Source organism: Malaclemys terrapin, chromosome 7, assembly GCF_027887155.1.
Source record: "Malaclemys terrapin pileata isolate rMalTer1 chromosome 7, rMalTer1.hap1, whole genome shotgun sequence".
Classification (NCBI taxonomy): Eukaryota; Metazoa; Chordata; order Testudines; family Emydidae; genus Malaclemys; species Malaclemys terrapin.
Genome location: NC_071511.1, coordinates 45,785,306 through 45,811,392, shown reverse-complemented (window position 1 = coordinate 45,811,392; position 26,087 = coordinate 45,785,306). Strand labels below are relative to the sequence as shown.

The 26,087-nt window shown below is 46.3% G+C and overlaps 1 protein-coding gene across 1 annotated transcript in view; it reads left to right on the top strand.

Moving 5' to 3' along the window:
- Positions 1-26,087, top strand: part of TWF2 (twinfilin actin binding protein 2) — a 71,348-nt gene that overhangs the window by 6,104 nt on the left and 39,157 nt on the right. Inside the window, exon 2 of the mRNA XM_054033308.1 lies at positions 22,651-22,728. Coding sequence (XP_053889283.1) covers positions 22,651-22,728 — 78 coding nt within the window. The remainder of the gene's footprint in view (positions 1-22,650; positions 22,729-26,087) is intronic.

Genomic DNA, 26,087 nt, shown 5'->3' with positions numbered 1-26,087 from the left:
CTTTACCTGCCCTGTTGCCTAGTCCCAGATTTATAGGCATGACTTTTCAGGCTGGCAGGACACAGCAGTTGGGGCAAGGCTCTGAGCCAGGGCCAAATACTAGCAGAGCAGAAAGCATGAAGTGACATGAGAATAATTTCTTCAAGGTAGGTAAAACTTTTCAGGGCCTCCGTTCCCTGATTCAGCATGTCTAATATCTAAAAATCGGCACTGATACAAGGTGCCAGCTCAGCAGGCTTGTGTGAGGTGGCTCTAAATTTGTGTCTGCAAGGAAGGAGAGCAGAGAGACATGTCTGCATATAAGGAATGCTGCAGAAATAATGGCGTATGTAGATATGTTTTGTTTTGTAGCTGAGGATAACTTTCCTCCTCTGATCCCATTGGGTTTCACAGTGACCTTTTCCAAGTGCTTGCTCTTGCAGTACCTGCCTTGCTGAAACAATAGATGCTACTTTGTTTATTCCACAGTCAATGCCTGCTAATTAGAGGACAGGGTTGGGCTGTCCAGATGGCACAGAGTAAATAAGAAAAGATTTCTTATTACAGGATTCAGATAATCCATTGGACTTCATTTGTGACTCGTTTTATGGAAATTCCACATGAGGGCTTGAGGAGGAAGTGACAATTAAATACAGCCTGACGGGGTGGTCAGTTTGAAGTAAAAGCAGCCTAGCTGGGTGTCCTGGAAGAAAGAGAGTCCTTTGAGTTTTCCATTGCTGACTTTTCAAGAAGTTTGACCTCATCTTGAATCTGGGGCTACCTCCCTGGTTTTATGAAGCTGTGGCTATATAAGTTTGTCTCACTTTAATTGTCCCTTGTTAATGGGAACCTGCCGGTCATTAAAATGACCTACTTGGAGTGTCTAGCTTCTTATCAGGTTAGAAATCACATGCAAACTTTAAAGAGTGAGATACGTAACCACTGGAATAGCTTATCAAGGGATGTGGTGGATTCTCCATCATGGCAATTTTTAAAAAGCGCAGACAGAAGTTATGGGTTTGATGCAGAAATTACTAGGAGAAATTCTGTGGTCTGTGCTATGCAGGAAGTTCAGACTAGATGTTCTTTTATACTTTAAAATCTGTGGATCTTATGTATCTTACTAAAAGAGACGATAGCTTTCATATAGGACCTGATCCAAAGCCCACTGATGTCCTGGGAGGCTTTCCATCGACGTCACTGGGTTTTGAAAGAGGCTCTAACATACACTGACCTGAACACAGCATATTTTCCCTTCCCCAATTTTTACTCTTTAAGGGGGACTGAAAATGCAGATTTAATCCCAGAGTGAACACACTTCCCTAGAAACTGCTGCAACTGTGGCATGTGATCAGTTTTGCGGTGAAAGACCAATGGAAGTGAAAAGGAAGCAAGCAGAGAGAATTAGATGGCCTCCCCCGTGGCTGCTGGTTCCTGTTCCTGTGTCAATCCCCCTCTCCACCACCTCACTGATGTCCATCTAAACAGTAGCTTTCATAGATGCTGTACGAGCCTGCAGGACTAAAACCTGGGACTGTGGACGTTCTGGGCTGCCAGCACTTCTGTGTTGTCACCAGAACCTCAAACTGGGTTTCTGCTGGGGGACCCTGTGAGGCTAGACACTGCAGGAAGTACCACCCAGTGGAGCCTCTGTAGTGGGCCCCTGCAGCCCACTTATTGGCCCATGGCAGTATACAAACCAGGAAGCCATCTCAGGGAGCTGTCTGAGCAATGATGCAGACTGCCTGCTTGCTTCTGCTCCAGACCTTTCCTTGCCATGAACCCCTGACTCTGGATCTGCAACTCCTCTCCTGATCGCAACTTGGTAACTGACCCGTGCACATGGGCCACGCATGGCCAGGCCCTGATAGATGCTGAGAGGACTTGCAAGTTCAAATGGCTCTTCAGGTCCACTGACATGCACCGCCTGGCAGTTAAAAATGACTATAGAGCTCTTTAATGCATAAGAAATTCTGGTGGCCATATTCTCCACCCATAGATTCAAGTGATTCCCATGGATTTCAGTGGGACTTACTCCTGTCCTAGTGGGGGAGAACAGGGCCCCAGGAGTAGTAAGCTGAAAGACTGGATGTGAACTAAGTCCAGCATTGACACCTGGCTCTATTTATATACATGGCTGCAAGAGAATGTTGTAAAGCTCTGAGCTCCAACCCTGTTTTCTTTATTGGGAGGGAGGAAAAAGGAAAACTAAAAAGAACAAACCCACCAAAGAATGGGTTAGGGAAACAAAGTGAAGGAAAAGAATGGAAGAAACCAAGACGGAATAAAGGGACAAGGACCATACTGTATTTTAACCAATCGTCATATGGTTGCTCTGTATAAATGCATCAGAGGGGTAAACACCAGGGAGGAAGAGGAATTATTTAAATTAAGGGCCAATGTTGGCACAAAGACAAATAGATGTAGCTGGCCATCAATAAGTTTAGGCTTGAAATTAGACAAAGATTAGTAACCATCAGAGGAGTGAAGTTCTGGAACAGCCTTCCCAGGGGAGCAGTGTGGGCAAAAAATCTAACTTGTTTCAAGACTCAGCTTGATAAGTTTATGGAGGGGATGGTATGATGAGATTGCCAACAGTGGCATGTGGCCCATCCACGACTACTATTAGTAAACCTCTCCAGTGGCTGGAGATGGGACACCAGATGGGGAGGGCTCTGAGTTTCTACAGGTATTTGGGGTCAGGAAGGAATTTTTGTCTACATCTGATTGGCAGAAACCATTGGCTTTTTTGGCTTCCTCTGGAGTGTTGGGCATGAGTCACTATCTGGTTTGAATTAGAGTAAAATGGTGGATTCTCTGTAACTTGAAATCTTCAAGATTTGAGCACTTCAGTAACTCAGCCAGAGGCTTTTTGGCCTATTACAGGAGTGGGTTCGTGAAGTTCTGTGGCCTGCAATATGCAGGAGGACAGATTAAATGATCACCACGGTCCCTTCTGGACTTAGTCTTTGAGTCTATGCTAACTGCTTGTGCACTGCTGAGAATATCACAGACTTTGTTTCCCATCTCATTGTACTAAAACTCTCAGTGTTCATGGTCAGATCAGAGACTTCAACCCATGGACCTTGAAAACTCCGCAAAATACTCTGTTGCAAAAAGGCGCTTCTCAGGAATCTCTCCTCCCGTTGCTTGCTATAAATGTAACATGACTGGCACATCCTTTCCCTTACTTAAGGGCATGGCATGTCCGTGTATGTTCAGTGCTGGGTTTCTGTTTTCAAGAGGTCATGATGGATATGCTGGAGGGCTGTAAAGAAGGACTAACCTGTCTGGTATAAACTGTACTCTGAAGCACCCTCTGACAGTGGAGCAGTCAGTCATAGTCAAGATGGAGTGGAGAGCATTTCCTCTTGTCTGCTCATAGTGAAAAGGAGAAGTTGATTGACTTCAGCTTTCCAGTCTAGTCAAAGCACTCTTGTTTTAATCATGTATAGTAGTATCTTGTACTTCCTCTATTCTCAGCCATAGGAATTTGGGTTTGGGGGAAGGGAGTGTTCTCATCAGTTGATAGAATACAGAGTCTGCTGTTCCCTGTGGCGGGGGTGGACAGTGCAGTGACACATCTGTGTATGGATCCAGGATTATAACAACAGATTGCTTCAGGCAAACTAGGAAAAATCCTAGGAAAGCCAGTCTGAACAAGTGAAACAGAATTGCTTACTGCCTGCCAGACAAGTTGCTGACCAGCAAATTAAAATCCTTGTTACGATTTCCAAGCAGAGCGTGTGACTTGAGGCAGCAAATGAAAATTAGTCCATTGCTTTCCTCTTGTAAACATCACCAAGTGGCAGAAGTAAGGAGTCATTCATGTGTCCAGCCAGTTACTTTGCCACCTTCCTCATCTGACGACTCCTGCCTTTTCGGAAGCATGCATGGTGCTAATTATTTGTTTGTGCTCCCCATAATGCAGCGTGGTCTTGGTTACAAGGAAACTGAGGCAAGAGGCTAATTTTTTAACTTTAGCTGAAAAATGCATGTGCTGTGCATTGAAGGCACAAAGCATAAATCGGGATAACATCTTCTCTTTTTGGATCAGAAATACGGCAAATATACAACACAACTTGCTTTGGCTACAGAATAAATCTGGGTCATCTATATCTTCTTGTTTTGAAAACAAACTTGAGATCTAGGTTGTCCTTAGGTAAGTCACAAAATGTAGAACCTGGCTACAGTTTGGGATTGAGGTACATTGACAGATCTGTATGTGGAAGGATTTGTGACGGGTTGGATCACAGAAACCCCCCTGGGAGCTGCCACTAGATATGCAAAGACTACCCCTGCTTCTGTTTTCCCTGCTAGCTCAATACTCCAGCACCCTGTCTTGCTGAGCCTGACACTCCCGTCTGGCTCCAGACACAGATCCAGGGTCTGGATCACTTGTCCCAAAGCTGCAAGTTTACCTGAAAACAGCTCACAGTAGTGTGCTTGTCCTTAGCACTCAGATGCCCAACTCCCAATGGGGTCTAAACCCAGATAAATCCGTTTTACCCTGCATAAAGCTTATGCAGGGCAAACTCATAAATTGTTCGCCCTCTATAACACTGATAGAGAGATATGCACAGTTGTTTGCTCCCCCAGGTATTAATATATACTCTGAGTAAATTACTAAATAAAAAGTGATTTTATTAAATACAGAAAATAGGATTTAAGTGGTTCCAAGTAGTAACAGACAGAACAAAGTAAGTCACCAAGCAAAATAAAATAAAATGCGCAAATCTATGTCTAATCAAACTAAATACAGATAATCTCACCCTCAGAGATGTTTCAGTAAGTTTTTCTCAGACTGGACACCTTCCAGGCCTGGGCACAATTCTTTCCCCTGGTACAGCTCTTGTTGCAGCTCAGGTGATAGCTAAGGGATTCTTCATGATGGCTCCTCTCCCCCCTTGTTCTCTTCCACCCCTTTATATATCTTTTGCATAAGGCGGGAACTCTTTGTCCCTCTGGGTTTCCACCCCTCCCCCCCTCCCCCCCCACTGGAAAAGCACCAGGTTAAAGATGGATTCCGGTTCAGGTGACATGATCACATGTCACTGCAAGACTTCATTACTCACTTGCCAGCACACACATATACAGGAAGACTCACAGGTAAATACAGCCATCTGCAGACAATGGGAGTCATCAAGATTCCAAACCATCATTAATGGCCCACACTTTACATAATTACAATAGGCCCTTGGAGTTATATTTCATATTTCTAGTTTTAGATACAAGAGTGGTACATTTATACAAATAGCATGATCACACTCAGTAGATTATAAACTTTGTAATGATACCTAACAAGAGACCTTTTGCATGAAGCATATTCCAGTTACATTATATTCACTTATCATATTTTTATAAAACCATATAAACTGCACAACGTCACAGGATTCATGTGGTTTGCCATTGAGGGTGAGTTGCAAGTTGCCTCTGAGGGGCAGTGACATATCTGTGTGGGAAACTTGCACAGTTCCTTTAGTGCAATGAAGTGTCTGCTCTTCTCAGTCATTCTTAATCCAAGCTCTAAATCGCTGCAAGTTGAAATGAGACTATCTCTTCAGAGAAGTCTGGAGGATGATATCTCGTAATAGCTTGCAAGCCCAGTGTATCGCAGAGAAAAGGAACAGTTTTGTTTATGGACCTCCTTGGTGTGCGTTAGAAAAACACAAGAATGGCTGGCGACATGGATGGATGTTCTCATGTAGTTCACATGGCAGGAGCTGTGACAGGTGCTCCTTGTGGTCAGAACATACAAATAGGGCAGCTGCGGTCTTCAAATGTGAAGCTGACTTGTTGCTAGGAAAGGGTCCCATATTGATAGCTCTGAAGCCCGAGGTCCCTCCCTGCCCACAGAGTAGGGATAACAAGAGCAGCAGCAGCGCTGTCTTCTGCCACCCATACCCTGCCAGTGTGGCTTGCTCTGACCTCGCATAGTAGGATAGGTCAGCTTCGGTGCTACATCGAAAGCTTATGCCCAAATAAATCTGTTAGTCTTTAAGGTGCCACCAGACTCTTTGTTGTTTTTGTAGATACAGACTAACACGGCTACCCCCTGATACGGTGCTACATCCAGTTCTTGGCCTTTCTGCTGAGACTACTAGCAAGAGGACCAGTTGTGATGTAGACATCTGTCCACAAGGAATTAGCCTGAGACCATGTCTGACATAGCTCACGGGGTCTGACAGTCACAACTTTCAGTGACTTAGGCTAGATTTAGAATGGGGTGAACCAAAGCTGTAAAAGGCTATGTAGCCCATTTTTACCTGTCTCTTGAGCCCTCTAGTCTCCTGTTTGTGTTTGGTTTAAGCAGAAACTCCTGCCTCAATAAGACGCAGCTGCCTCCTCCTAGCCACAGGGTGTGAAACATTTACATTTGTGGAACTCAAAAATGAGGAAAATTTCACAGTGGGTAACCTTGCAGTAGATCAGGGGTCTCAAACATGAGGCCCGCGCTATTTCCTGTGGCCTGCAAAGCGGCCTGCGCCCGCTCTCCCCGGCCTGCCTTCAGGCCAGGGGTGGGCAAACTACAGCCACAGGATTGCCCCCCTCGAGCCCTGCGCTGCTCCCTGAAGCGGCTGGCATCATGTCCTTGTGGCCAGGGGGGGGGGGGGGGGAAAGGAGAAGCAGAGGGCTCTTCCGTGTGTTGCCCTGGCTTCCAGGCACCGCCCCCCCGCAGCTCCCATTGGCTGGGAACTGGGAACCGTGGCCAATGGGAGCTTCAGGGGAGGTACCTGGAGGCGTGGCAAGCAGCATGCGGAGCCCTGCGTCCACCTCCCCCAGGGGCTGCAGGGATATGGTTCCAGCTACTTCCCGGAGCGGGGCCGGGGCCGGCAGCCTGCCCTGGCCCCGGTATGCGCCGCTGCCACCCTGGAGCCCGAAGCCCTCTTGCACCCTGCCCCCCAACTCCCTGCCCTGAGCCCCCTGCCTGCACCTCAACTCCCTGCCCTGAGGCCTGGCCACACCCCTCATGCACCCTCTGGGGGCAGGGAGGGGGCGGAGTTGGGGTGGGGACTTCAGGGAAGGGGTGGGAAGAGGCGGGGCTTCATGAAAGGGGTGGAGTGGGGGCAGGGCCGGGGGCAGAGAGGGGGGGAGGGTGTCAGTGATGTGGCCCTTGGGCCAATGAACTAGCCCTCATATGGCCATCGTGGTCATTTGAGTCTGAGACCCCTGCAATAGATCCTACCATGGATTCATCTCAAACCTAATAGCTGTATGAGCTCCCATCTCAGGCATTCTACTGGGTCTCTTTCTGTGCAAATGCAGAAATGCAGTCTGTAATTGACCTGTTTGACAGGTCCATTTTTTTCTGTCCACACCAAGACTCTACCAGGTGCAGCTCTTATTTTGTACTTTGGGCACCTAGAGGTGGCTGTGTGCACCATTTAGCATGTACAGATAATACACAAATGGTTCAGAAATTGAGAGAAGTTTTAAACCAAAGAAAAAGTTCACTTGATATCGAGCTGTAATTTTGTAGATGTGTAAATAATTAAAACCCTATGAAGTTAAGCACGTACAGGCACCAGAGGAGAGGAAATCCCCTAGAAAGAGTGTGCAGAGAACCTTTAAGTGAAATGTGATCACAACTTGAATCTGTCCTTTGGGTCCTGGGTGCCTGACACCTGATCCAGAGCTCCCAGTCAGTTCTTGACTATCAGGAGATTTGGGAGGGAGAATGGCTAGCAACTGATGAGATTGTTTTACAGGGTTGGAGTTCAGGCAGTAATGTATATACTGGGGCGACTTCTTTGCTCTTCTCTGAAGCTGTCTCATGAGGCCTGTGTTTGAGACCGCATGGGTCTGTCTTGTAATCTCTCTCCATTCCCCAACAAACACAATACAGATGCTATAGTGAGTGTGACTGAGCCCCAATGAAGGTTGTGTGGGCCAGACTAGTGTCTTGTGTCAGGCAACTGAGGAAAAGTGGAACTAATTCTGATTGGAAAAGAGGATGAGTTGAGGTGACAAGGCTTTCAGAATTTATGCAAGGGAAAGCTAGTCATTTAGTGGTAAATAGTTCCTAAACCAGTCACCTGTTGTGAATTAGGGATGTGATTTGTAAGTCAGGAAAGGAGCTGTATGTATTTGAGCTAATAGAAAAAAAATAGGACCAAACTTCATGGAAAATTCAATAGAGTTTTCATTCTTTTCTTCGTCACAGATTTTTTTTCAATTTGCTGCTGTATTTTTTGTTGTATTTTATTTTCAAAATCAGTAGTTTTCTAAAAAGAAAACGTTTTTGACTTTGGTGAGCTTAAACATCAAATGGGATTTTTTCAATCCGAACTGTCAATATGAAAGCACTGCGTTGAAATAGCATTTTACAGAGTGAACAGGCAATATTTCTGTTGTTGAGTTGCATTGCAAAATTTTGAAAAATGGAAAACTTGCAAAAATCCTGGTTTTGAAAAAAGGCCCTTCTTGAGGAAAGTACTTTTCTTTCAAAAAATGTTGACGAGCACTAGTAAATGTTAAACTTGGGCAGAACTGTTCACACAAAGGGTTTGCCTTCACTGCAGAGTTAGCATGAGCTCTTACCCAGGTGTTGCCCCTACCCCGTTCCCGTACAGTCATCCCTCTTATCTAAGATAAGTGGCGCTTTACACCCAGGCTTGCTGGTCCAGTTGGGGGTGTGGGCTAGAGCTTGGATTCTGCTTTCACTCACTTTGCAATGAGGATGCAGGCTAAATCACTCCAGTGCTGCTTGTCCTCCAGTGCCCTCCCACAATTCCCTGTGTGTGCCTAGAAGGATAGACAATTCTCTAGGGTGACCATATTTCCCAAGGAGAAAACAGGACACCCCGAGCCACTCGCCCGAGGGGTCTCCCCCTCAATGCTGTTGTCGGTCGCTGGAACCAAGCCCCCTCTTCTCCTTCCCCCCGCGGTAGGCTGTTGCCCCTTGCAGGAACCCTACGCCACCTCGACCCACCCACACCTGTGAGGCTGTTGCCCAGTCCCTGGAACCCTGTGGGGCCCCCACAGGAGGCTGTTGCCTAGTTGCTGAACCCCTGCGGGGCCCCCGCATGCTGGAACACTGCTTCCTGCCCCCCCATCCCCCTGCAAGGGACTGGCATCTCCACTCACCCCCTCCAAACCACACCCCACTTTTTTGACAAAAGTGAACATTTGTCCTGTTTGCTCTTGCCAACTGAGCAAGTCAGTAAGAGCAAATGGGACAAATGACTCTTTTTGTGGGAAAAAAAGTTGGGATTGCTGGGACCGGGCTTAAAAAAGGGACTGTCCCAGCCAAAATGGGATGTATGGTCACCCTACAGTTCTCACACAGTTCATGGTGAAAAAAATCATAGAGTGGCTTGGCATACTGCAACTCACAACCTCATGGGATATAGCCTCAGCTGTCCTAGTGACACACACAGATGAGTGCAGCAGCCATGAGGATACAGTAACTTGGATAAGCCTCAGCAGTGTGGCTGCTCACACCCAGGCGAGGCTAACTGGTCTTGAGACCTGGCTGCCAGTTACTCGAGTTTATTCTGCAGTGAAGACCTATCCAAGGGGAAATACAAAATGCAATGATATCTCACCAAGGAAGGGGACCAAAGCAAAGAGCATAGATGGATTTCCTTTTAGGAAAGGAGAGGAGTATGGGATATGGTGGAAAGTGGGGGGACTGGGTTCAGTGTAACAAAAATCAGGCAGGTAAGTTGGGGCTGACAAACCTTACATTTCTAAAACCTCTTGTGGTAGATCAGTTTGTGCAAATACATGCAGTTTCCTGTTCCATGTACAGCTGAGCAGTCAGTAGCTTTGGAATGTTTTCACTCTTTGCTGCATGTGGTCTCCATATGGGAATGGCTGTCAAAGGCATGTCTACATTACAATCTTAAATTGACCTATAGCTACCGCAGTAATTGTGCTGATAACACCCTGACAACCCAACAGCTGCTTCCATTCTTGACCCTGTACACTGGGAGTGCTCACAGTTTGAGACACCAAACAGCATATTGGCACCTTGCTAGGACCCTGTGGCTGGCATATAATTTGCATATATATTTACATAACTGTGGATTAGAGAGAAGAGACCTCCTCCCCCCGCCCCCCGAGGGTCTCAGAACCCACGCTCCAGCCTGAGCTCGAATGTCTACACCGGAAGTTTTATAGGCCTGCAGCCCAAGCCCTGTGAGCCTGAGTCAGCTGGCCCAGCCACAGTCATGCCTTATTGCAGTGTAAACATACCCTGGAAAAGATGTGGTACAAGACTTAATTTGTCTTCAGTGCATTGTGTTGCCTCTTGTCCTTCCAGGCCCTGTTTCTCCAGCAGCATGGGAGCAGTGTATCTGGCCCCGAACTCAGGGATTGTGAATGTGAAATGAAAGCAGCTGCCTGGAGTCACTCTAATGTGAGGATTATGTCCAGTAAATGAAAGATTGATGGCCGGAGGCTTAAGTTACCTGTCAGAGGACAGAGTGACTCGACGCATTCAGAAAGGCATCCATTTCAGGGAGCATGTATTATTGATCCAGAAGCATTGAGCTGTCACTGGGACAGGGGTTGATGGTGAAGCTTGCACAAACAAAATCGAGCTCCCTTTCTCTCCAGTAAGCATATGTGTGAGAGAAGACTGAGTCTAGAAGGAATGTATCCAGAGTTGGGCAGGGAGCTTGTACTTTACTGGTACATGCGACTGGGAAATTTTGGGAATTTAACATGTTTGCTCTTCTTGGAGTGCTGAGCTCTGGGCACCAATCTACCTGTTTGCCATGGGGCTCGGGTGTGGGTCTGGGGACACCTGGACCTGTGTCCTCCTCTGAAGGGGCACATAGTGACTTGGGGCATCTTCATATCAGTGAGTGTCCCCACTTGGTGGTGGGGTGAACATTGGGCATGGCCTATGCTTCAACATGTATTCCTACTATGGTAATACAGGCATTTCTAAGTAGTCCGCATCACTCTGGTACCGGTTACACTGGGAGACTGGTCTGTTGTCATGGAAATGAGGGTGTCATAAATGAGAGATTATATCTTTACCATCAAGTAGGTTAGGTGAATTGTGAGGGAGGAACGTGTTTCCAAGCACAGATACCTAATGAACAGAGTAAATGGCATCTAAGTGGACTGATGAACAAAGCCTTGTTAGCCTATATAAGAGGGAACCAGTCTATGAAAGGGTTCCTTTGGTATTAAATGATAGAGGGAAGGTGTATCAGCTTCTGGGAAAAGGATTCTGTGTTGTAGATGCAGCTTTCCCCTTACTGTGCAATTATTTGTTCTCTTTATTCTTAACCATCCAATGGGTCTGGGTGGCAAACTAGATACAAATGGAGCTGGTCATGGCCTCTAATCCTCCCTGGAATGTAGTTCAGCCTGTGATCAGTGCAAAATGAGGGAGTTGTGTCTCTCTCTGCTCTGAGTGGAACAAGCTTGCCTTCTGTCTGCACTTGGTCTAATAAGCATCTCACCCATGGAACCCTCAGGTAGCCGGAGGTCTGGGGCTTTCACTTTTACTGAGCCCTTATTGTGTTCTTGTAGTAGGACACTCTAGCCAATCGCAGTGTCTCTAGCTCTAAAGTCTCCAGGTTGATTATGCCTTGGCGCCTGCATTCTGAGACAGTGAGACCTTCTGCCCACTCCAAGGATATGTCTACACTGTAGCTGGCAGGTGTGATTCCCAGCCTGGATAGACAGACTTGCGCTAGCTCAATAGCAGTGTGTACATTGTGGCATGGGCAGCAGCTTGGGCTAGCCACTTGAGCTTAGACCCAGGGAGTCAGGCAGGCTAACCCGAGCCATTGTCTATACTGCAACGTCCACACTGCTATTTTTGGCACACTAGCTGGAGCAGAGCTGAGCTAGCTTGAGTCTGTCTATCCATGATGGGAATCACACTTCCCAGTGTAGACATACTCCTACAGGCTGAGTTACCCTTTCATCAAGGCTCGGTGTGCTCTGATGTCATTCTCTGGTTAGTGCAAACATGTTGTATGTTCTTCTGACTACATTCGGTGTGTATTAGTGCTCAGACTGGAACATGGGTTGTCTAGAAGGCTTTTGAAAAACAGCCTTTTTGCCCAGCTTCTAATGGCTGCAAATAGATTTGCCAGAGGTACCTCCTGGGAATCTGTGTTGTGCATTTTACTTGTAGCCCTCTGTCCCTTAGGCTCTTCTGTCTGGCCCCTGTTCTTGTAGCGGCCCTTCATTAGAAGCATTCAGGCCCATGGCTCTGGTTCCAGTTTCATCTCAAGCTTCTCAGTTTAGTATTACTGTCTGGAAATGGCTGCCCTGTTTGTTCGCTGATTGGTCCTTATTAATTCAGTCATGGCCTCTCATAAAAAGAAACACCTGCTGTCGAGACCAGAGACAAGTGACATAAGAACGTCCGTACTGGGTCAGACCAAAGGTCCATCTAGCTCAGTATCCTGTCTTCCGACAGTGGCCAGTGCCAGGTGCCCCAGAGGGAATGAACTGAACAGGTAATCATCAAGTGATCCATCCCGTCGCCCATTCCCAGCTTCTGGCAAACAGAGGCTAGAGACACCATCCCTGCCTAATAGCCATTGATGGACCTATCCTCCATGAATTTATCTAGTTCTTTTTTGAACCCTGTTATAGTCTTGGCCTTCACAACATCCTCTGGCAAAGAGTTCCACAGGTTGACTGTGCATTGTGTGAAAAAATACTTCCTTTTGTTTGTTTTTAAATCTGCTGCCTATTAATTTTATTTGGTGGCCCCTAATTCTTGTGTTATGAGAAGGAATAAATAACACATCCTTATTTACTTTTTCCGCACCAGTCATGATTTTGTCTATCATGTCTCCACTTAGTCGCCTCTTTTCCAAGCTGAAAAGTCCCAGTCTTATTAATTTCTCCTCATATGACAGCCGTTCCATACCCCTAATCATTTTTGTTGCTCTTTTCTGAACCTTTTCCAATTTCAGTATATCTTTTTTGAGATTGGGCGACCACATCTGCACGCAGTATTCAAGATGTGGGCCTATCATGGATTTTTGTAGAGGCAATATGATATTTTCTGTCTTCTTATCTATCCCTTTCTTAATAATTTCCAACATTCTGTTAGCTTTTTTGACTGCCGCTGCACATTGAGTGGATATTTTCAGAGAACTATCCACAATGACTCCAAGATCTTTCTTGAGTAGTAACAGCTAAATTAGACCCCATCATTTTATATGTATATTATGATTGTTTTCCAATGTGCATTTCTTTGCATTTATCAACATTGAATTTCATCTGCCATTTTGTTGTCCAGTCACCCAGTTTTGAGAGATCCTTTTGTAGCTCTTTGCAGTCTGCCTGGGACTTAACTATCTTAAGTAGTTTTGTATCATCTGCAAATTTTTCCACCTCACTGTTTACTCCCTTTTCCAGATCATTTATAAATATGTTAAATAGGAGTGGGCCCAGTACAGACCCCTGGAGGATACCACTATTTACCTCTCTCCATTCTGAAACTGACCATTTATTCCTAGGCTGTGTTTCCTATCTTTTAACCAGTTCATGAGAGAACCTTCCCTCTTATCCCATGACTACTTTGCTCAAGAGCCTTTGGTGAGGGACCTTGTCAAAGGCTTTATGAAAATCTAAATACATTGTATCCACTGGATCCCCCTTGTCCACATGCTTGTTGACCCCCCCTCAAAGAATTCTAGTAGATTGGTGAGGCATGATTTCCCTTTACAAAAAACATGTTGACTATTCCCCAACAAATTATGTTCATTTATGTGTCTGACAATTTTGTTCTTTACTATAGTTTCAACCAGTTTGCCCGGTACTGAAGTCAGGCTCACTGTCCTTTAATTGCCAGGGTCACCTCTGGAGCCCTTTTTAAAAATTGGCGTCACATTAGCTATCCTCCAGTCATTTGGTACAGAAACTGATTTAAATGATAGGTTACAGACTGCAGTTAGTACTCCTGCAATTTCATAATTGAGTTGCTTCAGAACTCTTGGGTGAATACCATCTGGTCCTGGTGACTTATTACTGTTTAGTTTATCAGTTTGTTCCAGAACCTTCTCTAATGACACCTCAATCTGGGACAGTTCCTCAGATTTGTCACCTAAAAAGAATGGCTCAGGTTTGGGAATCTCCCTCACAGCCTCAGCCATGAAGACCGATGCAAAGAATTTATTTAGTTTCTCCGCAATGGCCTTATCATCCTTGAGTGCTCCTTTAGCATCTCGATTGTCCAGTGGCCCCACTGGTTGTTTAGCAGGCTTCTTGCTTCTGATATTTTTGCTATTACTTTTTGCGTCTTTGGCTAGCTGTTCCTCATATTCTTTTTTGGCCTTCCTAATTATATTTTTACACTTCATTTGCCGGAGTTTATGCTCCTTTCTATTTTCCTCACTAGGATTTAACTTCCATTTTTTAAAGGAGGCCTTTTTGCCTCTCACTGCTTCTTTTACTTTGTGGTTTAGCCACGGTGACTCTCTTTTGGTTCTCTTACTATGTTTTTTAATTTGGGGTATACATTTAAGTTGAGCCTCTATTATGGGGTCTTTAAAAAGTTTCCATGCAGCTTGCAAGGTTTTGGTGCTGTACCTTTTAATTTTTGTTTCACTAACCTCCTCATTTTTGTGTAGTTCCCCTTTCTGAAATTAAATGCTACAGTGTTTGGCCACTGTGGTGTGTTCCCCACCACAGAGATGTTAAATTTAATTATATTATGGTCACTATTACCAAGCGGTCCAGCTATATTTACCTCTTGGACCTGATCCTATGCTCCACTTAAGACTAAATCAAGAATTGCCTCTCCTGTTGTGAGTTCCAGGACCAGCTGCTCCAAGAAGCAGTCATTTAAGGTGTCAAGAAACTTTCTTTGTATCCCATCCTGAAGTGATATGTACCCAGTCAATATGGGGATAGTTGAAATCCCCCATTATTATTGAGTGTTTTTATTGTAATAGCCTCTCTAATCTCCCTGAGCATTTCACAGTCACTATCACCATCTTGGTCAGGTGTTCAGTAATATATCCCTACTGCTATATTCTTATTATTCAAGTATGGAATTACTATCCATCTAGATTTTATGGTACAGTTTGGTTCATTTAAGATTTTTACTTCATTTGATTCTACGCTTTCTTTTACATGTAGTGCCACTCCCCCATCAGCACAACCTGTTCTGTCCTTCGGATACATTTTGTACCCTGGTATTACTGTGTTCCATTGATTATCTTCATTCCACCAACTATCTGTGGTGCCTATTATATCAATATTCTCATTTAATATGAGGCACTGTAGTTCACCCATCTTATTATTTAGAGCAGTCACTGCTCTGCACAAAGTTCATCAAGAACCTTGGGTGAATATGGTAATGTCCTAGCAGGTTTTCAGGAATGCTTTCTTAGTAGGGCCTTACCAAATTCATGGTCATGAAAAAATGCATCATGGACGGTGAAATCCGGTCCTGCCCCATTAAATCCGGTCTTTTGTGTGGTTTTACCCTATACTATACAGATTTCATAGGGAAGACCAGTGTTTCTCAGATTGGGAGTCCTGACCCAAAAGGGAGTTGCAGGGGGTAGACAAAGTTATTTTAGGGGGGTTGTGGTATTGTCACCCTTACTTCTGCGCTGCCTTCAGAGCTGGGTGGCTGGAGAGCGGTGGCTGTTGGCCAGGCACGCAGCTCTGAAGGCAGCACCCTGCCAACAGCAGAACAGAAGTAAGGGTGGAAATATCATACCATGCCACCCTTACTTCTGCATTGCTGCTGGCAACGGCTCTGCCTTCAGAACTGGGCTCCTGTCCAGCAGCTACCGCTCTCCAGCTGCCCAGCTCTGAAAGCAGCACTGCTGCCAGCAGCAGCACAAAAGTGATGGTAGCAGTACCGCAACCCCCCCCCCTTACAATAACCTTGTGACACCCCCCCCCGACTCCTTTTTGGGTCAGGACCCCTACAATTGCAACACTGTGAAATTTCAGATTTAAATAGCTGAAATCACGAAATTTACAATTTTTAAAATCCTCTGACTGTGAATTTGGTAGGGCCCTACTTATTAGGGAGTGAGATTAGTCGGACAACCTCCAACACTTGTCAAGTTTTATTACAGGCTGCTAAGAGAAGTGGTCAAGTTCAGGTGCTCTGCGCTTATATTGAAAATGCCCTTAACTAACATTTTTCCTTTTCCCTCTGGTTTATTTGCTATTTGACCTTCCTCAGAGCCATGATGGGATTTTGAAAATTGCCCCAGTGATCTAGGAGCACAAATCCGCTGACTTGCAATGGGATTTGTGCTCCAAAGTCACTCTTGTGCTTTTGGAAAGCCCACCCACAGTTTTTACCAGGAAAATAATACTCTCTACTTTAAATGACTCTTTAAGTACCTGACCTGCAGCTAAATAGAATGGATAAATTCTGAGGGCTGTCAGTCAGCACCTTTTACCAACTGTAAGGTTTACTTAGGGTGAAGAATGAAGAAAAACCTGTTTATCTGCATTAGAGCTCTCCCAGTGTTTTCTATTCAGTGATTGGAGCTATATAAATACCTGAGCTAGACACTGTCTCTCTGCTTTACCAGTGTGATAGAAATTTGGGTCAGAAAAGACTTACTGAGGTGTTTTGTTCACTTTCATGGGTTCCAGTGAGTCCAACTGTATATAGCGTTTTTTTTTTTGGTCTCCTCCTCCCCCCTCCCCCCCCCCCCCCCCAAGGATCTTGTTGAGTGGTAGATTGCCACAAACAGGGCAGGAAGGAAATAGCCTGCTCAGGTATGGGAAAGGTGATACAAATATCAGAGGAAGCTCATGTGGTGAATATGTTAAAACTAGCTTGTCTCTGACAGCAGAGCTGGTGCTGGGATAGGTTGAAAGTGTGATCAGTCTTCTTGAAACAGAAAGAGCATCTTGCAGCTATGCAGAGCGCGTTTCCCGTTTCTTTGAGCAATTTTCTGGCTGCAATACCATTTGGCTTATAGCGTTCCTGTCTCCCCTAAGATGCCTTAATTTTAGGGGTCCCCTGCCCCCAGTCACACTGCCTGCATTTCTATTTCATCTCAATGGATCTTAATTATGGGGCTTTCCCCACCCAGTAACACACCCCAACCTGCAATCATTAAGTCTCTGGAGTTTATTTCAAATCCCTACATTTCTAAGGGGCTTATAACTGCTGTAATTCACAAAGTCCCAGCCTGATGGACAATTCTCTCCCATTTCCTCCAACTGGGAAGTGGAGGGAGAGAGAAGGTAGTGGCCTCTGAGAAATTTCTATTAATTAATCTGTGGCATCTGAAAACTGTCGCTGTTATGAATTTACATAAACAGTAACATCTTAATGCATTTTAGTGCTGTAGGCTGTCGTTGCCTGTCCATGTAATTAGCATTTGCTTTAACAAGAGTTCTGCCTGTGGATTAGAGAGAAGAGAAGCCCTGGCATGTTTGACGGGCAGCTGCAAGGAAGATCTTGTACTAAGGGAGCTTTTCTGTGATTGTTTCATTTCCAAATGAGTTCTCAACCTCTTTCCATGTGTTCCCTTGTAAATGGTTCTCAGATGTGCCCCAGAATCCTTTGCACCAGTGTGACGGGTTGGATCACAGAAACCCCCTTGGGAGCTGCCACCCGATGTGCAAAGACTACCCCTGCTTCTGTTTTCCCTGCCAGCTCAGGACTCCAGCACCCTGTCTTGCTGAGCCAGACACTCCCATCTGGCTCCAGACACAGACCCAGGGTCTGAACCACTTGTCCCAAAGCTGCAAGTTTACCTGAAAACAGCTCACAGTAGTGTGCTTGTCTTTAGCACTCAGATGCCCAACTCCCAATGGGGTCTAAACCCAAATAAATCCATTTTACCCTCCATAAAGCTTATGCAGAGCAAACTCATAAATTGTTCGCCCTCTATAACACTGATAGAGAGATATGCACAGTTGTTTGCTCCCCCAGGTATTAATACATACTCTGAGTAAATTACTAAATAAAAAGTGATTTTATTAAATACAGACAGTAGGATTTAAGTGGTTCCAAGTAGTAACAGACAGAACAAAGTAAGTCACCAAGCAAAATAAAATAAAATGCGCAAATCTATGTCTAATCAAACTAAATACAGATAATCTCACCCTCAGAGATGCTTCGGTAAGTTTTTCTCAGACTGGACACCTTCCAGGCCTGGGCACAATTCTTTCCCCTGGTACAGCTCTTGTTGCAACTCAGGTGATAGCTAGGGGATTCTTCATGATGGCGCCTCTCTCCCCTTGTTCTCTTCCACCCCTTTATATATCTTTTGCATAAGGCGGGAACTCTTTGTCTCTCTGGGTTTCCACCCCCCCTCACTGGAAAAGCACTAGGTTAAAGATGGATTCCAGTTCAGGTGACATGATCACATGTCACTGCAAGACTTCATTACTCACTTGCCAGCACACACACATACAGGAAGACTCACAGGTAAATACAGCCATCTGCAGACAATGGGAGTCATCAAGATTCCAAACCATCCTTAATGGCCCACACTTTACATAATTACAATAGGCCCTCAGAGTTTGTTTTATATTTCTAGTTTTAGATACAAGAGTGGTACATTTCTACAAATAGGATGATCACACTCAGTAGATTATGCGCTTTGTAATGATACCTTACAAGAGACCTTTTGCATGAAGCATATCCCAGTTACATTATATTCACTTATATTTTTATAAAACCATATAGACTGCACAACGTCACAACCAGTTCCCACTGCACTTCAAAAGCGGTGCCTTGCCCGTGATGTTTCAGAAGAAGCCCTGTGGGAATAGTGTTTCCACGGTAAAACCCAGGTGTCTGATGTTCCTGTTCACATCACAGGAGTAAGTGGAAGAGATATGGCCCCCAGTGGAAGGGAATTGAAGCCAGCACTCAGCATGACCAGCAGCCTTTCAGTGCAGCTCTTTGCTAACAAGTGAGATTGTGACAGCTTCCTTTGTAATGCTACTTACCTGTGGATATTGAAGCATTTGTTGGCCACCTCTGCAGATGCCTTGCAAGTCCCTTTGTTACAAAGTTTGATTTAAAATCTGTCTTTGGCAACGAGGTTTGTAACGAGCATTTGCAGTGTGACCCTGGAAGAGGAGGGGAAAATTTGGTCTTGACAAATCAAAGTATTGATATCGAGGTGGCTCATGAGGTACAAAATCGAGATTTACCAACACAGAAGAATCAGATAATTGACACTTACAGCACTGGTGTGTTCTAGGCTGACTGCCAAGGAAATGCTTAGAAATGTGTTTGTGCACAGCATCCAAATCACCAAACAGGATGCACTTGAGTAATATAGACACTAATTGGGCTGCTTGAAAGGGCTGTCCATTGCAAGGACTGTGATGTACCTCTCACGTTAGTTATGGAGTATATCTTCAGTGAAGAGGGGTGGGAGGAAGAAACTAAAGGCCCTTCCCAATATTGGTGGAGATACCGTAGGCACTTGGCTGAAAGGTGAGCTCTAGAGATCTTTGCGTGTCCCTGAGAGAGGAAACAAGTCCTCCCCAGCTAGAACCGTTGTTGTCGCTGCTGATTCCCGGTGGTTTGAAGACTTCATTCGAGGGAGATCCTTGTCCCTGGAAGTGTGGAGGGAAAGAGCATGTGCTCCACATCGTAATCAAGCAGTCTGGACCTGTGCTATAAAATACAGGGCTGGGCTTGTGACCATCTGGCTGGCATGTTTAGTGAAAGATTAAGCCAGGGAAGACAAGATGGTGCTTTAAAAGGCCTGATGCTTGGAACAGTAGTGGCCTTTCCTTTCATCTCCCTCTCTCGTCCAAAATATCCCTCTTTCCGTTTGGTCCCATTTCTGAGACACAGCACCCTCAAAAAAGCCTGGAAACACTGCAGAGGTGTTGGGCCAGACTTTGCAGACATCCAGTTTGCATGTCGCTCAGGTTTTATAAGTGCCTCTGAGGTTAACTCTGTGGAGTTCAAGAGAAGCTGCCTTTGCAGTTCTGACCCTGGGCTGTAAGAAAGCAGAGCAAAGCAGAGTGGTCAGTCTCTCTAATGCAGACAAGTAAGCCTTGTAGGCACTTCCTGTGATTGGTGACAAATGAAACCTCAGCTGGAACAGAAGTCCAGAAAAGTCAATATTATTTGAACTTAAAATAACCTCTTCTTCCTTCCTCCTCCTCCTCCAGTCAAACTGAATGGGCTGGGAAAGGCAGCCTGTAACCGTGACTGTCCATTGACGTTATGTATTAAAAATCCCATTGAGTCAGTCTAATGCTCCATTTGGCTGCAGGCTTTAGGACGTTGTTACATTTCTATATGTAAATATAATGGGCAGTCAGAGTTGGTGGTATTCCCTGGCCTTTTGTCAATCTGTCCCCAGTAAAATTGCAAACTCTAGGCTTGTATTAATACTTCATTAAGCTCCTTAGAATATGCCTACACTGCGCCAAAAAAACCAAACACCCGGAAACACACACGGCAGCAAGTCTGGGCCCAGGCCAACTGACTCGGATTTGTGCTATGGGGATAAAAATAGCAGTGTAGATATTTCTGCTGGGGCTGGAGCCTGGGCTCTGGAGCCCGGTGTAGAGCTGTGGGTGGGTGCGTCTCATAGCCCGGGCTGCAGCCCCAGTGGGAATATCTACACTGCTGTTTTTAGCTCTGTAGCCTGGGCCTGAGTCAGTTGACCCAGGCTCTGAGGCTCAGAGACTCACTGCCCTGGTTTGTGGTGTGTTTTGCAGTATTGAGGTACCCTTTGATCCCGGCTACCCATCTGGCATGTCTTATCTCTCCACAGAGCAGCCAGATTCCCTCTGTGCATTAGGGATGACTGGCCACATGCAGTAGTGATGTGATACTGGCCAGGTTACTGCTGTATGGTGCACTTCCTGTTCTAACCCAAGTCTTTCCCCTCTCTGAATATTTATGGTGGCTTCTTTACCTGGAAACCAACATGTAGCATTTCAAAGGCCAGCAGAAAACCATTGTGTTGGAGGTAGTCTGGGGTGCTGTCTGCTGGAAATGCTTTCTTGCAGGTTAGATGTAACTAAAGCTCTGATTGCTCATTTTTATTAAGATATCAAGCAAGAATAGGGATGCCAGCCCCAGATTATTAGCTTCAATACTAGTTCTGGTCATAACTGGGCTCGGACTCTTCTCCACTTCCTGCCCTAAGCTGCTGTTGCAAGTGTTGCTGGATGCTGTTAAACAGCTGGTGAGTTTAACTCAGAGATGGTTTCCTCTCTGTGAGGCCTGGGGTGGAGCGATTCCTTTGTATGTTTGAGAGCATATAAAGTGCAGATCCTCTGGGATGAATGACTGGGGTTGTCTGCTAGCCTCCCTAGGATTTTGATTCTAACTAGATAAGTATCCACAGTCACCGGTCATAAAGTATCCACAGTCACGTGATCCATGCCCTGTCACCCAATCCCAGCTTCTGGCAAACAGAGGCTAGGGACACCAGGGCCGGCTTTAAGCCGATTCCCCGGAATGGGGCCCCGCGTCTAAGAGGGCCCCGCAACGTCCGGGACTGCTGGAGTAGCGGGGGGGGGGGGAAGCCGCGTCCTGCTTCTCCCCCCTCCCTCCAGCGCTTGCGCCGCCATACAGCTGATCAGCGCAAGCCTGGGAGGGAGGAGGAAGAATGCAGTGTGCTTGGGGAAGAGGTGGGGCCAGGGTGGGGATTTGGGGAGGGATCCAATGGGGCAGTGAGGGGGCGGGGCTGGGGCAGGGCCAGGGCAGGGATTTGGGGAGGGATCCAATGGGGCAGGGAGGGGGTGGAGTCGGGGCGGGGGGGGGGGGGCGCGAGACAATTCGCGTCCTGGCATGGGGCTCACACCTGCTAAAGCTGGCCCTGAGGGACACCATTCCTGCCCATCCTGGCTAATAGGTCCATCAATGGCTATCTTCCATGAATCTATCTAGCTCCCTTTTGAACCCTGTTATAGTATTGGCCTCCACAACACCCTCTGGTAAGGAGTTCCAGAGGTTGACAGTGCGTTGCATGAAAAAATACTTTCTTGTGTTTGTTTTAAACCTGCTACCTATTAATTAGGTCAAACTGGCCTGCATTATTCTCTTATAACCAAAGCTACTCAGGCCCTGGGGGAAAGCCTAACACACAAACAGGTCTCCGTTCTGCAGAATCTGAGTCCTCAGTTCCCAAGGTTTATCACAGCTCATCCTTGAGGGGTCACGGTGGGACAAGCAGAGAGTGAAATTCAAATTGGCTACAGTTCCGATTCCTATAACATTCTGGCAGCTTCTGTGTTATGCAGCCTTCCTGCTGGAGGTCACACGCTCCGTACAGCATCCAAAGCAAAACGTAACCAAGGCAAGTGTCTGAACACAACAGAGCTGCCTCTGCCCATCATCACACCTTCCAGCCGCCCTCCTCCCCTGCCCCACATGCAAACTGGGATACGCTGCACACTTAATAAACTGACACTTGAGCCTGCACTCCCTGCCCCAGCCAAACTATCATCTAAATTTGGGCGATTATGTTCACCTAGTCCAAGTATCAAGTTCTCTGGATCACATGTGCTCCCAGCCAGTATTTAACTCTGAAACCTCTGAGAAACAGGACTTCGTATCCTCCACAGTGTAGATCACACAGCAAGTGAAATCAGCTGCTTTGTTTTTATTCTGTCCATTTTTACCATCAGGGATTTTTTACTCTCTCCCATTTAGTTCTTTTTTAGTTTTTGTCCCCTCCTCCCTCCCCCTTACTTGGTTTGAAGAGCAGAATAATATTTGGTTTGTCTACTAAGTGATCACGATGTTTCTGGTTCTTTTAGCCACCCCAGAGTTAAAGGACTTTTTTGCCAAGGCCCGGAATGGCTCGGTTCGTCTCATCAAAGTCGTCATTGAGGATGGTAAGTTCGGTTTAATTCCATTTCTTTGCGCTGCCTTGTTTCCCTCCCTTGTCAACATCTTTTCTCCATGGCTGTGGCTGATCCTGCTATAACGGAGAAGACCTTGCTGCTGATGATGGAAAATCCTGCTAGGGGCTCCTGGAATGCGGCTGCTCAGAATAGACTGCCGGGTGCGCAGTGTGGAGTGAACACAGCTGACATTTTAAAGGAGCAGAATTCTGATGCCTTTTATTTTCTTCAGTGGTATCTCTATGGGACGCATTGTGAATCACTTGTTTCCATTGGGGAGCAGTCACTTGTGCAGGCAGCCGGTAACCGCTTCGCAGTGGCAGTAAGGGGTTCACAGTCAGTCTGCCCTGATGCAGTGCTGGTATCTGCTTTGCTGTTCTCTGTCAGGTCTCTTGGATGTTGCGGCTGCGTCCTGACAATATGGCTTTGCTGGTGTAGACTGTTCTGTTTTCCTGGGGCTGTTTGCCAACTGCCCTTGAAAGAATCCTACAGGACGGAGACCACCCTCCCCCCCCCACTGGGTGATGGGTGCTATAGAAACATCCAAGAGCAGGATAATCGCCCCAGATGCTGCAGGAATACTTGTAAATGGCAGTGCTTTGGACCATTAGTGTAGCCTTTTTCAATGAGGCGGTGAGTGGGTATAGGATTGTTCCCAGTCTGGGAGTTTGTTCCTTATTCTGGTGCTTGAGCTTTCCCTCAGCAGTCTCTTTAGTGTAGGTGTGCCTTTAGTCTCTAGAGAGCTTACAGCAGCAGACCTGCATCAATGCAGTGGCGCCATTGTAAGCTCTTGAATGTAGCCATTCTAAGCCAGTGGGAGAGAGCACTCCTGTCAGCTTAAGTACTCCAGCCCCCCGCCAGTGGCAGTAGCTATGTCGATGGGAGGCGCTCTCCCGCCTACATAGCGGTGTCCATACTGGTGCTTACATTGGTGTAACTTATGTCACTTGGGGGTGATTCACTCACTCACGCGCACACACACACACAAGCTTTAGTGTAGACATAGCCTCAGAAGAGCAACATCCCGGAGGGCTTGTTTACACTTAGCTGTGCCACTTTCGCGCATACTGAAGACGCTGCCTGTGCTGAAGGGAGAGCTTCCCGAGAGGCGGCAGCTCAGTTGCTGGGAGAAGCCCTCCCGACATAGCGCTATCTGCGCTGGAGTTCGGTTGGTATAACTGCCTTGTTCACACCCCTGAGCGGCATCTTTATACCAACACATATTTGTAGCGTGGACCAGGGCCGAGTCAGCCAAATGGCTGCTTTCTCCTTCCATTATCTGACAGCAGCATAGGATAGGGTGAGCAAAACTCCAGAGCCAGATCCTCCGCTAGTGTAAACGGGCTCAGCTTCACTTAGTCAGTGGAGGACTGCGACTTACAGCTGCTTGGGAGCTGGCCCCAGATGTAGAGAGAGTAAGTGAAGGTGTTCACTCGGATCAGATCCTAGACTGCATTTCTTCCTGTCGCAGTGTGTTTTATGGCTTTCATATCCCCAGTTTCTTGTGCTTTAGGATTTTTTCCAGTTCCTGTTCTTTCTATTTTGGGTTAAAATTGAGTGGAGCAAATCAATCTGTGGCATGTTTTGGGCTATCAAGAGGTAACTTTCGGTAGCTCACATTTATCAAATAAATAAATGGAACAAGGCGTTGATTTGCCTGTTAACTTATTACAGAACCTTTTTGGTAGGTTTTCCATAGCCCTAACTGCAATATGTCCCAGAGCAGGCTACATTACTGATTAGCTGACCATTGTAAAACCTGCACTGCAGATGTTAATACGTGCCAGCCCATTAGCTGCTTGCTAGGGCAGAAGGGCTCAGGGCATGTTTCTCTTTGGGGGTGACGGGCAGGCTTGTCTTTGGCTCCATCAGGTGGAGACTTCAGAAATCAGCTGGCGAAAGATGATGTCTGTTTATCCTGTAATAGAATACAGCAGCATGCATTGTATCTATGTTCTCTTCTGGCCAGTGCTTTGTATGCTTGATCCCTCAGCATCGCAAGGGTTTGTTCTCTGCAGTACTGCCAGAGCATGTGGAAATGCATGAAATCTGCACTGTAGCTCTCAATGAATTTGTGGGGGGTAAACGTTAGCGATAGATTCTGTGTCCCACCTCAGCCCCTACATACTTCTCGATCTGCACAGAGGGGCTGAAAAGGAGCTGCGACTGGCTCCTGTGGTGTGCACACTGCAGAGGGCCACTAAAAACAGCCCTATGCTGTCCTCTGTGCAGACCCTAGCATAAGGGGATGTGCAGGGGGCAGGAGAGAGCCTGCACATAGCTCTTGGTGCTATATGAGTTGTGCTGCATAAGTTAGAGCAGCTAGGGTGTACTCAGACTCGCACAAGGGGCTACTTCCTCCCCCACATCAGAACCTAAGACCCGTAAAGCCACCTCTGCACCCCCACCCATGTGCTGAGGCCTTTGCTGGGGTACCAGGCGGAGGTGCTGCACAGAGTTGGACCCGGAGTGCATAATAGGAAACTGACTAGTTATTGCTACCCATGGAGCAGGAGGTGTAATGAATTTACGACCAATCAGCTCTGTTTTGCTTCCTCTTGCATAGATTATCATACCCAGATATACCAGGATGTTCCATCATCCCCTTCAACCTCTCCTATGTGAGTCAGTATCTCTCTCTGCTCGGTGTTAGTTTTGTATCCTTTCCATGCTGGATGAGGAACTAGTGCAAGTCATGCTGGTAATGTTGAGCAGATTCTGCTTGCTTCCGTGTGCCCTGGCATGTTGCAATACCCAGGGATTTTCCAGGTAGAGGCTGGACGTTAGGAATCACAGGAAGGACAGTCTTGTGACGAAACCACGGGTTGGAAGTCAGGCGTTCCAAGTTCTGTTCCCAGCTCTGTCACTGACTCACTGTGACCTTGGGCAGAGTCACTTGGGGCCTGATTTTCAGATGTTCTGATCATCGACCCCTTCAGAGTAATTAGTGGGAGCTGAGAGTTCTCAGCATCTTTGAAAATAAAGCTCTTAATCTCTCTGTGCTGCAATTTCCTCCTCTGTAACAAGGGATAATCCTTGCCTGGCTCACAGGGCTCTTGGTAAGATCAATTCAGTAAGGTTTATGCATAAGCAGGGTGCCCACTATTTCCCCTCAGTGCAGCTGATTCAGTGTTGGATTATTTGCAACTGGTGATCTCAGTGAGGATACATTCGTCACCACTCATGAGAGCCGTACTCATGTTGTCGCTGCAGAGACTGAATGGGATATCTTCATCTGCATGACATGTTGCTGTAGAACTTGAGGACCCCATGGGGAACTGCATGGGAGGATTTAACTGTGAGCTCCCCTTATCTGCGGGGCAGGAGTTCTGGTTTTCCTGTATGAATCT